The sequence below is a fragment of the Pelobates fuscus genome, chromosome 6, assembly GCF_036172605.1.
Source record: "Pelobates fuscus isolate aPelFus1 chromosome 6, aPelFus1.pri, whole genome shotgun sequence".
Classification (NCBI taxonomy): Eukaryota; Metazoa; Chordata; class Amphibia; order Anura; family Pelobatidae; genus Pelobates; species Pelobates fuscus.
In genome coordinates, this window is record NC_086322.1 from 134,940,517 (window position 1) to 134,958,913 (window position 18,397).

Below are 18,397 nucleotides of genomic sequence, written 5' to 3' on the forward strand. Positions count from 1 at the left end.
CGCGACGCATTATGGGGCTGGTAAATAATTTTTTTCCAGGGCTGCTTTTACTTCCCAGTCCGGCCCTGTCAAAGTGAAAATGTTATTTCTCCAACATGGTCTGTTGTGTGAGTACCTTACTATAAAGCAATATGTGTATTTCCTCTCGTGCACTTCAAGAGTTAATAATACTGGCATAAGAACAGGAATAAACAAGAATCCATTTCCCCAGTTTATAATATATATCTCTTCTTTTCAGTGCCTGAGATAGTAAAACAAGAATGGACTGTTTCACTCCGCTGTGTGCAGTCTTTGTTCTATTGAACTTTGCAATTAGTTATTCAACATAGACTTCAGTACTTTAATGTACAGCTGTGTTTGCTGTGCAAGAGCCTAGCTGGTGCTAACTAGCAGAGTCCCACTGTAAATGACTAAATATTATAAAGCGTTAAAATGCAACCATCCTGGAATAATGCAAGACTTAGAGATTGTTTTTCAAATGTGAGTGTGTTTATTGTGTGGGTGTGTGGAAGGGGTTTCATATACTTTAATGCGTTATCTGTATAATGCATTTAAAAAAAAGAATACCTCAATTGTAGCCTAGAGACTACCTTAAGGTAGTTTTATGGCTGCAATTGTATTCTTTTTTTCAAAATTTAATATAACTACTATCAGGAGGCCCTTGATCCAGGGCATGACAAACTAAAGATCCAGTTATGTATTCATAGGTGTGAACAATCCTGTATTTGCTGGAACAGTCCCACATTTTGGGGTATTTGGCTCCTTGATGGGCAGGCTCGTCTCCTTGACAGGCGGACCCGTCCCCTGCACAAATCTTGCTCTCTTCCTGCCCATCTCTGTGCCCATTTTCTGGGTAGAAAATATAGGTAGGTGTGTTTTATTTATTAAGATATATTAATCAGGTTGAACACTAGATAAAAAAGCAAGAGCTAGCCAGCTGTCTAATAGTTAACCCCTTAGGCCGCCAAGCCAGCAGGTAAATAGTTTGGATTTTGTATATTTGGGCATGCATTTTAAGCATCTAGGGCTTGATTTCAGCCATGCAGCAAATTCCGTTGTTATTACATATAAAGAACAATTTCCAGATTCTGCAGTTTGATTCACACTTCAGTGAATACCCGTGACAATGTAAGGTTGGGGTAAAGTCAATGGAGGAGAATTAACAAATTGTTTTGTTTTAAAAAGCTGTTCAAATATGTAAAAAATAAGGAGTCAACTATGGAACGTGCTGGCTGGTTCCAGTGGTTTCCATAGTGATTGCTCCACTTCAAGTACTTTGGAGAACTTTTTACAACAAACACTTTGATCAATCTCCCCTAAAGAGTAGTTGATAGGTGTAAGAAATTGAAAGAGATATGATGAGACTACAAAAAGTAACACGCCATAAACTGGACTTTGGGCTTCTATAGTTCACTAGATTTACTTTTACAAACTTTGTTGTAATATAACTTGAATCAGCTAGAAATTGTATACAGGCTGTTCAGAGTTCTCTTGTTTCCAAACAATGGTATGCATATGATATATATTTGTAATCTCTTTGTCAAAAAAAAACATAGTAATCATTCTTTTTTCTTGACCACATTTTCCCACTGGTACCAGAGAGTATGTGTGTGTATGAGTGATGGTTGTTTTATGGCAAGCTGGTATCTCTAGTTCTCACAAATAAATGCAATCATTTCTGGCCTGGTAGGTATTTGTGGTATTTTCCAATAACATGGTAATATTGATGTAGCTGAGATTAGTATATGGGAAATGATGATCCTATCTACCTTATCTAGAAAAGTGGGAAGGAGTTTAAACAAACAAACCTTTGGAGAGAAAGAGAGTTGATAGTTGATGCAACTACCTGAATTAGGGAAAAAATAATGTCCCAAAATGGTTTGATTTTTCTACATTGCCACCAAATGTGGAACATATCACCCACCTCCCCGCGGTCTCTCCAACAAGTGTCCGAGGTATCTCGGAACATCTTTTTAAGTTTAGTGGGAACCAGATACCATCGGCATATGACTTTCAAATGTCATACCTCTTAAGGCTTCTTTATTTTGTACCAGTCTGCCAAATCAAAATCAATTTTCATGTCAGATTCATGAATTGCAGTTTTTTGATGGGAAATGAAGACAAGTAATAAGAGAAGGAGGAGATGGTGTGTTTTTAAACAGGGTGTTTCAGACAGATAGTTTCCAGATTAGTGGGTTGTAAAGTTGTGTATGAGTGATCTAGAGAGGAGACACTTTAAAGTTTGGTTAGTTTTGTAGTAATGTGTTGATACTGTTTAGATAGGCAGTCATCTAAATTATATTTGTTTTTCAGGATTTGAAATGAGAGTAGTGCATTATTTAAAAAAATAAAAAAAACATCAATATGTTATATGTTCTATGATTTCCATTCCTTAACCCCTCAACCCCTTCAGGACGGGTGACAGACGAGGTCCGTCATCCTGGTGATACCCTTAATGACGGGTGACGGACCTCGTCCGTCACGCGGTAAAATTAATCCCTGAGGATTAACTTTTATTTATTTTTTAACCCTCAGGGGTTCAATTTATTTAATTAATTTAAATATTTTATAATTATATATTTTGCTAGCTCGGGTGGCTGGGTGGGAGTTATGGGGAAATTGGGTATTTACTGTTAGTAGTGCTGCTTACTGCTAGTTAGGGGTTAACGGTAAAAAAAGCTTAGAAAAATTTTAAATCTGTAAAAAAAGTTTTAAGAAAGTTTTAAAAAAATAATAAGCAAAACAAAAGTTTAAAAACTAGTTTTAAAAAGTTTAAAAAAGTAAAAAAAATACATTTAAAAACGCTCATTACCACTAAACCTGGAACAAACTAGAGAAAAAATTATCCCACGCTAAGGTTCAAAATATGACTTTTGAATTACCCCAGGGTGTATTGTTTAAAAATAGTATGTTTTTGTGGGGAAGTTTCAATAACCAACCATCTAAACTACTCCAAAATGGAACATGGACACAGCGTAAAACTTCAAAGTTAGAAAAAAACTGAATGGCTGCGTCTGATATGTGCCCCTTCAACATCCACATATACCTGGCAAAGGAACTTACGGGGGTATTGCTGTACTCAGACGACATAGCTGAGCAACATATGAAGTATTATACAGTCATAGCACACATAAGGTTTGCAAAATATACTGCGCAAACTCACTATGTGTGTCAAAAAGGCAGAAAAAATGCTTATTTCCACTACACTTGGTACAAGCTAGTGGGAAAATGATCCCATGCTAAGGTTCAAAATATGCCTTTTGAAATACCCTGGGATGTCATCTTTAAGAAATAGTATAGCTTTATGGCGTATTTGGATTATAAAGCCTGGTAAAATACTCTAAAATGGGACATGGGCACAGCGCAAAAATTCAAAGTTTGAAAAAAACCTGGAATGGCTATGTCCAAAATGTGCCCCTCCAATGTCCATATATACATGGCAAAGGTACATAGGGGGTATTGCTGTACTCAGCCGACATAGCTGAGCAACATATGAAGTATTATACAGTCGTAGCACACATAAGGTATGCAAAATATACTGTGCAAACTCACTTTGTGTGTCAAAAAGGCAGAAAAAACGCTTATTACCACTACACTTGGTACAAGCTAGAGGAAAAATTATCCCACGCTAAGGTTCAAAATATGCCTTTTGAAATACCCTGGGATGTCTTCTTTAAGAAATGGTATGGATGGGGTATTTGGATTATATAGCCTGATAAAATACTCTAAAATGGGACATGGGCACAGCGCAAAAATTTAAAGTTTGAAAAAAACTGGAATGGCTATGTCCCAAATGTGGCCCTCCAATGTCCACATATACCCGGCAAAGGTACATACGGGGGTATTGCTGTACTCAGCCGGCATAGTTGAGCAACATATGAAGTATTATACAGTCGTAGCACACATAAGGTTTGCAAAATATACTGTGCAAAGCAAACTCACTTTGTGTGTCAAAAAGGCAGAAAAAACGCTTATTACCACTACACTTGGCACAAGCTAGCGGAAAAATGATCCAACGCTAAGGTTCAAAATATGCCTTTTGAAATACCCTGGGATGTGTTCTTTAAGAAATGGTATGCCTTTATGGTGTAGTTGTAATATGTAGCCTGCTCAAGTGCTCCAAAGTGGAACACGGACGCATCAAAACCCTCCATGAAAATTCACACTTAAAAACCTGAACTTGTCACGTCTCTTTTACAGCACTGTAACTTCACAAAATAGTGCCAAAGACATACAATGGGGGTGTCATTTTACTCAGAAGACTTAGCTGAGCATAATTTGGGGGGTTTGAACTTAGTGGCACATATGAAATATACAAAATGCCCAGCAAAAATATAATCTGTATGTAAAAAATGGCCAAAATTATTTTTTACCACATAATTTGGCATGTATTGGTGAATAAATGGGGGCATGTTAAGGCACAATATGCACCATATGAGATACCCTGGAGTGTCTACTTTTACAAATGGTAGGCCTTTGTGGGTTTTTTGAACAGTCAAACTGTTATAATACGCCAAATGGAAGCATAAGCTCATTAAATCCGTCTCTCAAAATTCTACTGTGAATACTGAAAAGGACAGGTCTCCTATATGGCACTGTAGCTTCACGAAATAGTGCCAAAGACATACAATGGGGGTGTAATTTTACTCAGCAGATGTAACTGAACACAAAATAAAACTTTGTACAGGAATAGCACACACCAACTTAACAAAATACGTTTGTGTGCCAAAACCCCCCAAAAAACAAAATTTTACTCCAATATTTAGCAGAGGTTGGCGGTGAAATGGCTACGTAAAAAGTGTCAAAACAACCTTAGGTAAATAGCCTGTGATGTCTACTTTATATAAATATATACTTTTGTTTGTCAATCTTGTTTTCTTTTATGGCTATTAAGCTTACAAGACAAACGTTGTGACCTGTAACTATCAAAAAAAACTTAAAATCCCAGACACATTATATATTCTGTAAATCAGAACTAAATGAATTTACTTTTAATTACTTTCTTTAACCTGCACTCATTATCACTCATTATTATTATTACAAAAACTGTAAAAAAAAAAACATTTTTCATTTTGTTTTGCATTTTTAATAATAAATAAGCATTTATATATATAATTATTATTTTTATATATATATATATATATATATATATATATATATATATATATATATTATAATTTTTATTATTAAAAATGCAGAAAAATGCAAAAAAATGCAAAATGTTTTTTTTACAGTTTTTGCAAGAAATAAGCATTTATATATATATATATATATATATATATATATATATAAAAATGCATATTTATTATTAAAAATGCAAAAAAAAATGTTTTTTTTTGTTTTTTTTTTTTACAGTTTTTGCAATAATAATGTGTGCATAATCAGTGCAGGTTAAAGAAAGTAATTAAAAATAAATTCATTTAGTTCTGATTATATATATGTTACATCAAATTAAAGCTCTTTCTGTCCTTGAGAGATGCAAATTGCAGTTGAACGCAAACAGCAAGAAAATGCAAAAATTGCTTGTGTCATTAAGCGTAAGACAAGCTTCTGAAGCTGTGTCCTTTAGGGGTTAAGGACTGATGCAGTTGTACAAGTTGTGATCAAAACAAAACGTAAACAAAACCTTGAATTTGCCCTATATGTCTGTTCAGGTATAATTCACATCTTTCATATTATGCGCACCCACACATATCATATATCATTTTGTTCAAGAAAAACAGGGCTTTCATGTCACGTCAAATATTTGTACATTAAACATAATTTAATATGAATACATTATAAAGAAAAGAGAAACTAAGAAATTTTGTTATTTTTTTTAGTTCTGCATGGCATTTTAACTGTGAATGTCACACTACTGTTAGCTGTTACTGCAATAAAGTACACATATTTGTATTCAGCGATGTCTGACAAGTAAAACAGTACCGTCAATGTACAGGTTTTATGGTGTTTTGGAAAGTTACAGGGTCAAATATAGCACATTACATTTTTCAGTTTATAAAATTACCCCCATGATGGCATACCATTTGCAAAAGTAGACAACCCAAGGTATTACAAATGGGGTATGTCCAGTCTTTTTTAGTAGCCACTTAGTCACAAACCCTGGCCACATACACTCACAAATTACTTGTTTTATTTAAATGTGGTCCAGTGAGGTTGCTCTGATCATCTTCCTGCTCCCTCGCATGCTCGCATGACGTAATATTCTGGCTCCCAGCCAGTGGTGTATCCTGGTTTTGTGCTGCCCTAGGCAGGACAAAACTCAGGCGCCCCCCTCCCGCCCGCGCCACCCCCATCCAACCCTTCCCCCCGCCCGCACCCTTCCCCCGCCCCGCCTTCTAAATACACACATTCACTTACAGATACACATACACTAGCTAACAGAAACACACACTCGCTAACAGAAACACACACACACTTACAGACACACTCACTAACAGACACACACTCACTAGCAGATACACACACACTCACACTAACAGACACACACTAACAGACATACACACACACTAACTGACATACACACTAACAGACATACATACACACACACACACACTAACAGACATACACACACTGACAGACATACACAGACACACTAACAGACAGACACACACACACTAACAGACATACACACATACTCACTCACTCACATATTTAACACATTTTTTTTTTTAATTTACCCCCCCCAGCCTCCTTACCTTTGGGAATGCTGGGGGGAGGTCCTATTTCTCCCTGGTGGTCCAGTGGCTGCTAGGCAGTGCTGGCGGGCGGGCGGCCGGCGAGGGAGCACTTCCTCTGAGCTGTCTGCTCAGCTCCCTCGCGCGCCGCACAGTGAGGCTGGGAGGCGGAGCCGGAATATGACGTCATCTTCCGGCTCCCAGCCTCACTCTGCGGCGCGCGAGGGAGCTGAGCAGACAGCTCAGAGGAAGTGCTCCCTCGCCGGCCGCCCGCCCGCCCGCACTGCCCAGCAGACCGCCCGCCCAGACGGCATGTCAGTTAGCCGCAAGGCTAACAAGGCATTTGCCCTGGGCGTTTGGGGGCGGCTTTTTTTGCCGCCCCCTGGAAAATGCCGCCCAAGGCAAATGCCTTGTTTGCCTCGCGGCTAATACGCCCCTGCTCCCAGCATCACTTGAGAGCATGAGAGGGAGCAGAGCAGTAAGTTCAAAGCTCCCTCGCCGCTTCCACAGTCTGCAGCCTGTGAGCTCTTGCTCCATGAGCTACCTGCCTATCCGGCCGCCCACTCTTCTTGCTTCATGATCCGCCTGCATGTCCGGCCGCCCGCCTACCTGCTCATCTTGTTCCATGAGCCACCTGCATGTCCGGCCGCCTGCGGCCCACCTCTGCTCACTATTAGCCACCTCCGCTCACTGTGAGCTGCCCGCCTGCCTCTGCCCTCTATGGGCCGCCTGCCACCTCCCATTGCAGGTTGCCAGTCACTACGGTGGCTAATGGGGCTCACTAATCCCAGGCGCCAAGGCAAATTTCCTAGTCGCATCGGCAACCTGCCGCCTGGGGTTTGTCGAGCCCTTGGTTAGAAGAATACTGATTGTCGGTTACAAGAGAAAGAATATATTAAAAGAACATACAGGTGAGAATTCAAATTAAATTTCAAATTGAAGGTAAAAAAAGTCTGAAAAAATTCTCTAAGTTAGCATTAAAATTTAAATTCACTTTAAATTCTCCCCTTAACATGCTTCTCAACTGTCCCGATTTCAGTTGGACAGTCTCGATTTTCAGATCCTGTCCAAATTTTTGGGTTGTTTCCCACTTTAGTTCCCTGGTGTCCCGCTTTTGGGGCTTTTTGTACACACACTCAGATACACACTGACACACAGGTACACACACATTCAGATATACACTGAGAGACAAATACACACACTGGAACATACACATAGATACACACACTGACATAAAGATACACACTGGCACACACACACGCACACACACACAAACACTCAAATACACGAGACACACACACTGGCACATGCACATACTGACACACACAGACGTTCTATCTGACACACATACATGTCATACTTTATATATTTTCAGCCATCCTCCTGTTAGCTTACCTTTATGTCCAGGAGGGTGGCTTGCTTAGGGTCCTGGTCGTTGCTGAGGATGATGGAAGTGAGCATGCAGCAGCAGAGGTCAGAGTGTGTGTTTGATTTACGGGATATTCTATACGATTTGCAGGTGTAAGGGAGCAGCATTAAAAATGGGTCTCCCAGAGGTTGAGATGTCTAAAATGTGGGCAGGCTACTTGGCTCATACAGTTGCAAACACCTGATCATGTGTGAAAATTGATTTTGAAACAGACACACATATGCTCACTCTCTCAATCTGGACCTTATTTGTTTCTATGTATCTTGATTATAATAGTGTTTATATCAGAATAGTGGAATTGATGGCATTTTTGTTATTATTAGGTGTCTATAAAATGGTCATGGCATAGGAGGAGACACCTTGCAAAGCAGCTCTTTAAGTTACGTCTATCTTTTGTGCCCAAGCAAACACTAAGAATCTAAAGGTTGCAGTAGATTATTTTTGTAAATGCATTTCAGTAATGAGATTTAATTATTAAACACGGAGTTGTTCAGCAATCAGTTTACTGAGAACTAAACTGACACCTCACATTTTCACCATAGGGATAAGCTTACTGTATTTTGTAACATACTTATAAATAATGCCAGTTAGTCAACAAGAACAATAAAACACATTATAGCATTTTGCTCACCCCCAAGCTTTTGGATGCCAGGGTAACCTTTCTTATAGAAATTCCGTTATAATCCTTAACTCACAACGTGCTTTTCTGATTTTAAGAGGGCCCTTTGGTTAGGACCCTCGTTAGTTGACCTCTAATGCTGATTTGTTAGTTTGTATATATATAATATGTAAAGGGTTCTCGCACTCAGGCTATCCAGAAAAATTAATTGCCGGCCACTAGAAGCCGGGATCAAACGATACAGAAGCAGCAAAAAAATGTCCAGCACTAACGGACTTTTCAAAGTTAAAACTTAAGGCTTTATTGAGAAATCATTAAAAAAGAAGGATCGACGTTTCAGTCCCCATCCAGGACTTTCATCAGGATCAAGGTGTGTGTATATATATACACATATATGCACATGCACCAAGTCTGAGAAAACTTTAGCTCCATTCTCACTCAAAAGGACAAAAATAAATCATACATTTCTTATCTATGTTAATACCATAGATTAATGTGCCCTCATATACAATATTTCTCTAGTAGATCCAATAGAGAGACATGAGTTCCTACAATCAGAGGTAAAAGGAATATATATATATATATATTATAGCAGAGAGGATAACATAAAGATTAGTTACTCCTCCTACATGTATACTACTATTACTATCTCTACAAATGTAAATGATCTTATAGATCAGGAGTAGGCAACCTTTTAGAAGCACTGTGCCAAAACAGGATCTTGAAGTACCTTGCTGTGCCAGTCCTATATTTTAAAGTTGTTACTTTCTTTTGCTTGTGTTATTTATGAGTGCTGCAGTTGCTTTGTAGCGTTGTATTTGTGCCCATGTAGGCTGTTATACTGTATATCAGTAGTTTGAGGTATTGTGTATGATATCAATAAATGTGGGTTGTGTATGGGGGCCACTTGTGCAATTGTGTGTCTGGATGAAATTTCACATTGTGTGTATGGTGGTATGTGTATGTGTGGGTCTGTTTATGGTACTGCATGTGAGAGGCTCCTTCTGTGCGTGTATTAGGAATCGACCGATATTGATTTTTTAGATCCAATACCGATACCGATATTCTGTGAACTTTCAGGCCGATAGCCGATATAATTTGCTAATATTCTGTACATTTACCATTTTGGAAAATAAAAACTATTTCTAAAGGTAAATGCACAAAATATACATGCCACGTGTAGTGGATGCAGTGTGTTTAGACAGGGGAGCTGTGTGTGTTTGTGTAGTGGATGCAGTGTGTATTAGTGTTGTGTGTATATAGTGAAAGCAGAGTGTGTGGGTAGTGTGCGTGGAGTGAATGCTGTATATACTAAATGCAAAGTGTGTGTGTGTGTGTGTTTGTGTAGTGTGTGTATATAATGAATGCAGAGTGTGTGTGTGTGTTTGTGTAGTGTGTGTATATAATGCAGCATGTTTGTGTAGTGTGCATTATATAAACACACTGCATTATATACACACACACTATGCAAACACACTGCATTATATACACATGCTACACACACTGCATTATATAAACACACTACACAAACACACTGCAGTATATACACACACACACTATGCAAACACACTGCATTATATACACACACTATGCAAACACACTGCATTATATACACACACTGCATTATATAAACACACTACACAAACACACACTGCATTATATAAACACACTACACAAACACACTGCATTATATACACAGTGTGTTTGTGTAGTGTATGTGTATATAATGCAGTGTGTTTGTATAGTGTGTGTATGTAATGCAGTGTGTATGTGGAATGTCAGTGTTTTTGGGGACTGTGTGTGTTTGTGGTTGGACTGTTTGTATTATTTGTATGATGATAAGGCTTCTTCTGCAGCTCTATGTATACCTAGCAGGTTTGCTTCACTGGTGTCTCGCGGGAACCTGGCTGGCCAGGTACAGGTCAAGGGCAGGAGATGCAATAGATGTTGCAAACTGCTCTACTCCAGTGCGGATTCCCATTAACAAATACTTGGAGGAAGTGATCTGAGATTTTTATAGTTTGTACTAGCAGATATATATATGTTCTACATATCATGGTATATTTGAGCAGTCGCACTAAAAGATGTGCAACCAACTCAGATCATCTTCAACTTTGTTTTACTCCTGAGTCTACAATACTAACATTACAATTACTTGAATCTACTCAAGACAGATTTTTGATTAGTCCATAACTGGAATCCCGTCCATTATCATACAATAAGTCAGATTTATATCTCATATATTTAGGTCAACCTTATCTACTGTAACACACAAAGACTCACCATATTTGGAATAGATGTCAAATCCCTGAGAATAAAATATATTAGTGTCAATAATGCATGTTTCTGTACCTATCAGATATATATTATACTTTTGCCTTTAACCTTTAAAGTTCCATGTAAAAAATCCCAAAACTTACTTGAGGTAATGGGTTGACTGGTTTAGTGAGGATGCCCCCAACATAAACTACATTTGGAAGTGTGGGCCTTGGAAACTCCAGTGCAATATCTGTACAGAGCATCCATAGAGAAGATCCCTGGATTAAATCATACATGGACTTTGTTGGCAAAATGTTGTGTTTTTTCATTATGCTTTCATATTTTGGTAGGACTAGAAAGTTCACTCCAAATCGAGAAACAAGATAAACAATTGAATTTTTAATCCTTTCCAACAGGTTCATGCGATCTGTGAGGAGTGAATTAAACTCAGGTACATAGGCTAGAGGAGCAGGTGCACCCACTTCAGCTGGATACCAAAGTCCAGTAGAAAACACAGCATAATTAACATCCAAAATATTGGCTATGACGAATCCACACATCTCATTTGGATCAACCAGCACCAAATCATAGTGTTCTTGCTTCAGGCGCTGCATGAGTTCATGGTTGCCCACAGTTATGTCACAGTTTTGGGAATAATGATCAAGAATATCAAAGAGTTCCAGTGCTGTAAGTCTCCCAGAGAATATATTCTGCATTTTGGACTGTAGAAAATCATCTGATGTGGTGGAGTTAAAAATTCCCGGGTAACGTTGCAATTCGTAATGACTAGATGGTGGTATATCCCTTCCTTCAGAAACAAGTAAAAAAGTTTGGTGTCCTTGTTCGTGCAAAGCAGAGGCTACTGTTTTAAATATGTATAGATGGCTCTCAAACATTATTGGCGGGACCACAAGAATTTTGGCAGCCCTTGTCATTCCAAGTATGATCCACATGAACAGCGTAACTGGTATAAATGGCTTCATGGCTGCTATGGAAGAAAGGAAAAAAAAATGTTTTATACAAATACACCATTTTGGAATTTGAAGTCGTTTTGCAAGCCTTCATAAATATAATATAGAAACAATTCCACTTAACAAAGATAACCAATCTATCAAATAAAATGTATATGGTAAACATATACTACCATCATGGTCATTATTTAACAATACATACACTATCTGCTGTCAGGAATGCATCAGAAATCACAAATGTAGCCATAATATCCAGACTGGAAACACGGCAGAGTTAGAGAAAACGTATTCAGTTAGAATTCACATTCAATTATAAATTCTTTGTTGAGGTCCACAAAATTTGTGATTTTATAAATAATGCTGTCAGCAATTTTAAAGGCAGGCATTGTACATATTATTTTTACACAAATCTAATACGAGGCACATGAGAGGAATGGCAGATGGGGGGGTTGGTAGGGGGAGACCCATGGCCACGAGCATGTAAGGGCTGAGAGCCTCAAACACTTCCTCTGAACATTAAAATAGCTAGAGGTGAGTTGCGATGCCTGTTAGCACAATTTTGCAGAAATTAGGCATCAGACTGGAATTGTGCAGGGCCTTTATTAGCCTGGCATTGTGCAGGTATGGGATGGTGGCCTATGCTCTAAATGCACTCCAGGCCAGACTACATTTATACATGGATATGATGTCCAGGGAGTTGTTTGGCAATGGCCACTGGAAACAAGACACCTCAATACTATTTTTCAATATAATAATCCTTTCACCAAGTTGTCAAAGGACCTCCGCCAGGTCTGTGGCAAAACCAACCTCGTCACTGTGCACTGGAGAAGCCTGGTTGCTCGCCTGCTCCCTTTAGACTATGGCCCTGCAGTTCAAACCTTTATTTTCCCTGCAGAAAGGCTTGTTCGTGCCTTTCTGCCGGGGTGTTCGGTAGATTCAATCTACCGAACAAAGTACCGATCTAGGGACCACCTGGGAACTGGAGTGTGCCGTCAATTGACCACCCAGCAGCTGTGGTTAACCGCAGCTTAATTGACAAACGCTGGGTGGCCTTTGTTCGTTTGACGAACACGTGGCAGCGGCCATTTTAGCTTTCGAACGGCCAGCGGTGTTCAGCGCACAAACTATGGAACTGAAAACGGACACTTAATTGCGCGAACACCGCTGAGCTTCCAGCATCCTTACCTCTGCATTCGGTAGTGGAACCGACTGACTGTTCATTCGGTAGTTTGACCGTATGAACAGCATCACCCCAGATAGCCATGCCATGGAGCCTATTCGTGTAACTATGGGAAAGACTTTGGCTCCATGGCGATTGAACTGTATGTATGGAATCTGAGCGCCATTCGGTAATAATGTGTGCTCAGATCTAAGCTATCTGGGGATATGTAGGAGGTGTATGTTTTATATGTTAAATGTAACAGTATGTAATTTTATGTCTTTTTGCTAACATGTGGTTAATGGAGTTTTGCCTCTGTCCTTGGAGATAATTGGATTACTTCCCAATTATCTCCAGGGCAGAGAGGAGGGATTGTAATGCATTGTGGGATTGGTGAAATGTGTAAGTCTGTGATTGGTTCTTGTATCCTTTGTGTCCCAGTCTCCCATCTGGTCCCCTAGGGGAGTTCCACCAGGTGGGAGACCTGCATAAAAGCCGGGCACTTAGCCCCAGTAAACCAGATTCTGCTTAACCCTCAAAACGAAGTGTCATCTCGTCCTTGGGGGGAATTGGATTGTATGCCGATTGCCAGGAGTGTAAACCTGTCATATGGTTTTTCCTGTTCGGCTGCTTCCTGTGTTCGTGTGTTTCCTATTCGGGAGTTGGTGACTTCATGCAGTTTGCAGTTCGGGAGATTGGTGATTGCAGTAGCTGCTTGTCTATCTGGAAGGGGATTATCGCCTAAACGGTTTTTAACCTCTGGTGAGCAAAACGGTCCGTTACAAGGTCAACTTCCTTTTTGCTACCAGGGTACTCTGGAGCTCTTCAGACGCAGTCGCTAAAGCGTGACTGTGATTTCTGAGGACCTCTTCCACTGGACCAGGCTAGAACTCTCTCCTTTCAAACTCTTGTCCGCCTTTGCCTCTACTGTTCCTTTCCCGGGCAGATATAGAGACCTCTGCCTACACTGACTCCAACTACTGCCATTATAGAGGCACTTGTCGCTTTCAGGTCTAACTTTTTCTTAATACGTCCCTAGGATCAGGGACCAGTGCAGCCAGTGGAACTAACACACGCTGCTTTATTTTTCAGTCAGGAGTAGCCCATATCATTACATTAAACTTATTGCGACACACTCAAATACATATTACAAAATCATATGTAAAATCATACAGGCTCTGATACTAATGCGATACAATTTTGGAATTTTTTCACATGCAGTTGCAACATCGAATTTGTGGTAATCTAGGTCACAGACAAATATAAATTTAAACTGCTAGCATAAATGAACGCATGCTATGTTCAAATTGTATAAGCTGTTTTCAATTTTTATTAATATTTTCATTGAATGAGACCCTCAGGAACATGTGTATTTAGGCAAAAAGTAAATAGGACAAATAATAATTTAAATAAATGTATTTTTCAAATGTGGATATCAGTGCAGTGTACATCAAGCATGTCAAACCCAAAGTCTAGCAAAAGCCAAATAAACAAGGTTTAAGTTTATGTGGGCCGCAAAAACTTAAATTTTCATAGAAACGTAGGTTTATTTTAAAAAGTACAGTATAAAAAAGAAAAAAAAAGCATCCCCTCTACTAAATCCCAGCCCCCCCCTCTAGTAAATACCAGTCCCCCCTCTGCTAAATCCCAGTCCCTCCCATATACTAAATCCCAGCACCCCCCTCTAGCCAACAGGCAGACTCTGCTCACATTGCCGCTGCCAGTATGTGTGGCGGAACCAGCCTCGCCACTGGGCATTGGAGAAGACTGATTACCAGCCTCCTGTCATGTGACTATGGCCCCTGGATTGTATTGCCCTTTAAGGAACTCATTTGGGGTTTATGGACTTTTATTGTACTGTGCTGGCCCTTTAAAAACAGTGTATAGATAAATTGGAACTTTTTGGACACTTTTTTTCTTCACCTTTGAATCCCTGGGAAGGTGTGGCTCTTCCCCTCCTCCTGCTCCATTGTTCCCCAGCAGGGCGTTGTCCAAGGCACACTACGGTCGGTCCAAAAATACTTTTTACTATCTCTGCAACCCCTGGACGGATTTCCACAAATTTTTGATATGTTTGTCCCCAAGTTATACTGGTTAAAATAATATAAGTTTTATGTATGTACGATGTAAACACACCAAGTTATAAAAATGTATAAAAAGTGTAACTTCTCAGCTTGGAGATAATTGAGTAGATACAGACATTGACTCAATTATCTCCTAAGCAGAGGGGAGGAATATGCTGGGTGTGTTTCTATTGTCCCATTGTGTCTGATTGGCTGCTGTACTTGCATTGTATGTGTTGTAATGTGTTATTTTTAGATGTACTTCAAAACCCTGTGGGCGGTACTATGTTTGTAAAATGGGCATAAAAGCATTGTGTTGGATTAAAAACTTCAGTTCTACTTCACCCTCAGTCTGAGTCCTGTCTCTTATTGGGGGAATCTGCTATAAGGGATTGCTATGCTTGTCATACTCCCTTGCTAAATCACTACTAAGCTCTTGTAAGAGCTTGTTCCTGCCTTGCTCTCTGGAGGAGTCTACGGTGGTTATGGTGTCTGCTGCAGTGCTTGGAGTCCTCAGGAAGCGCTAGGAGCATCCTTCAACGGAGGCACCCAGTCGGGGTGCCCGTCGATCCGTTACAGTATGCGACTCCGGAGTCCGGCATCTGGCATACCCCAAATGGCGCCGTCTGCACCCTGTGCCAAAGCGGATCCTCTCGCTACTTCTTGAAGCCCTGTGAAGGTGGAGCACGTCGATGTCATGTTGGAATGTGACGTGGCATTGCGTGCCTCCGTGCACCTCCAGGTCCTCAACTGTCCAGCCGTGGCCATCACAACACTGACCGACACACACACACTTACTGACAGACACACACACACACACACTGACAGACACACAGACACTCACTGACACACAGTATAAGAAAAAACAGGGTATATAGGCGCTCGCTATAACGTGATAGATCTGTGAGGGCTGCTGTATACAATACAAGGATTCCCAAACCTTGTGTATTAGTGAAACAGAGAATATAAAATATGGCGTATACTGCGCCCAAAGGTAATACGTACATACACCTCTGAGAGGGAGAGTTGGTAAGTACCTCGAAGTAATAAAACCGAGAGAAAAAAAATAGTGCAATACAGTATATTAAAGTGCAAATATTTGTGCTGGATAACTGTAGGAAAACCACTCACATAGGGTAGAGCTATATAAGAGCTCTGCTTTGTTCAGCGTGGACAGTATAATCCCCGTCTAAGGATACAGGATGGTAGAGATGGTATTGGTCCTCCAGATGCAAATGTAAATAAAAGAGAGAAGCACTCCGATAGTCTAGTAAGTACTATAAACCAGGGTAATAGAATAAAGTATTGTACTTACAATTTGTAGAGCAAGACCTGCTCTAGTAATCACAGCATGGGTCGTACTATCCCCACCTAAGGATTTGATGGCACCAGGTAGTCAACAGGACATAGAATGCAGGTAAAATAATAAAGGATATATGGCTAGGTAGAATAAAAAATACTATTTATTATATAAATATAACATATAAAAGTATAGGTACAAATGTCCAATAAAGAATGTCCCACTTAACGCGTTTCGCCTCTCCAGAGGCTTTATCAAAAGTGTGGGGTGGTTCCTCAATGTCCTGTATAAATATGTGAGAGTTGATTGTAGAACGCTACCTGGTGGATACTTCTTCCGGTTCCGTAATGCATACCGGAAGTGATGTGGCAAAAAGGGAGACGGTCGGCAAGTTCCGGACGCGATGTGCGTACCACCGTGGACCGCACACGTTATGACGGTACTTACCAACTCTCCCTCTCAGAGGTGTATGTACGTATTACCTTTGGGCGCAGTATACGCCGTATTTTATACTCACTGACACACACTCACTGACACACACATGCTCACTGACAGACACTCACTGACACATATACACTCATTGACGCACAGACAGACACACATACACTCACTGACACACATACACTCACTGACACACACACACTCACTGACAGACACACACACACACTCAATGACACACACACACTCACTGACAGACACACACACACACACACACACACACTCTGACAGACACGGACTCACACATTTACACATTCTTGCACACACTTACATAATTGTATTTCTTCCTGGGGTCCAGTGGGGATCTTCTATCTGGAGCTCAGCCTTCCTGCTCCTCACTGCTCCCTCGTGCACAGTTTAGCGATGCCGGGTGCCGGAATAAGACGTCATATTCCGGCACCTGGCATCACTACAGACGGCGCGCGCGAGGGTGCAATGAGGAACAGGAAGGCCGAGCTCCCTCGCTGCATCCACCTTTCTCTCCTCCCCTGCTGGGTGAATGTTAGCAGAGTTTTCCCCACATTGCAGGTGCCTACTATGCTTGGAACACTAAGCATGTACTCGCGGCTCGCAGGGCCGCAAAGATGTCGGGCCGCGGGATTGACATGCTTGGTGTACATGAATTTGTATTCAAAGGAATGCTAAAGTCACCCACGCCAGTTCATCTTAATGAAGAAGTCTGGGTGAGGTTATTTTGTCATTTTAACTCTGCAATGTAAAACATTGCAGTTTTTTTGTTTTTTACCAATATATGTGCTTCTTACTCCACAACTGAGTAAAACTCAGCCCTGGAATCAAATGCTGCTGATAGCATTTCATTGGAGGAGCACTGAATATGGCTGCACATGCCTTGTTCAAATCTATTGCGTCTTTAGAAGAAGCAATATTTTGAAGAGATCGGATACAGATATCATTGGAGACGGATTTGGAGGCTGTAGGTGAGGAGTCCCGAAACTTAAAAAGAGGAGAGTAATCATCATCTAACATTCTTTTTAATGTTAAAGGGGGAAGGACAAGGGGGGTTATTAAAAACAATTAATATTTTTCAAACCATAGGTTCTCTTTAATATGCAATGCACTGCTGTACTTGTACACTTTAAACATTTAACAGAGATTTAACTTTAATGTTAGCTATAATTTTTTTGCTGTAAAAAGCAGAACAAAACTAAACATCAAAAACAAAATATGTTCAACTTTTTGTATATTTATTACACTTTTCCTGTGACTTGCACTTGGCATTTTGTATGAGTATAAAAAGAGACAAACATTTGGTAAAGCCCCCCAGGTATTAAACTATGAACAAGAATTATTGCATTTGTTGGATATCACTTTGATCTCACTGACGTGGTCTGGGTGCACTGTCCATGCCCCCCTTAGTCCTACAATGTAAAACATTTCATTTTTAGAAAAGTGCAATGTTTG

At 40.1% G+C, this 18,397-nt stretch overlaps 1 protein-coding gene across 7 annotated transcripts in view; it reads right to left on the reverse strand.

Annotated features, from left to right (window-relative positions):
- The window catches only part of UGT8 (UDP glycosyltransferase 8), a 76,688-nt gene that overhangs the window by 29,143 nt on the left and 29,148 nt on the right, over positions 1-18,397 (reverse strand). For 4 of the 7 annotated variants that reach the window (XM_063458267.1, XM_063458270.1, XM_063458265.1 and 1 more), the window contains exon 2: positions 11,146-11,972. In XM_063458267.1, the coding sequence (XP_063314337.1) occupies positions 11,146-11,967 (822 nt within the window). In that variant the 5' untranslated portion in view covers positions 11,968-11,972. The remainder of the gene's footprint in view (positions 1-11,145; positions 11,973-18,397) is intronic. The other 3 variants (XM_063458268.1, XM_063458266.1, XM_063458271.1) reach the window with 1 other exon arrangement.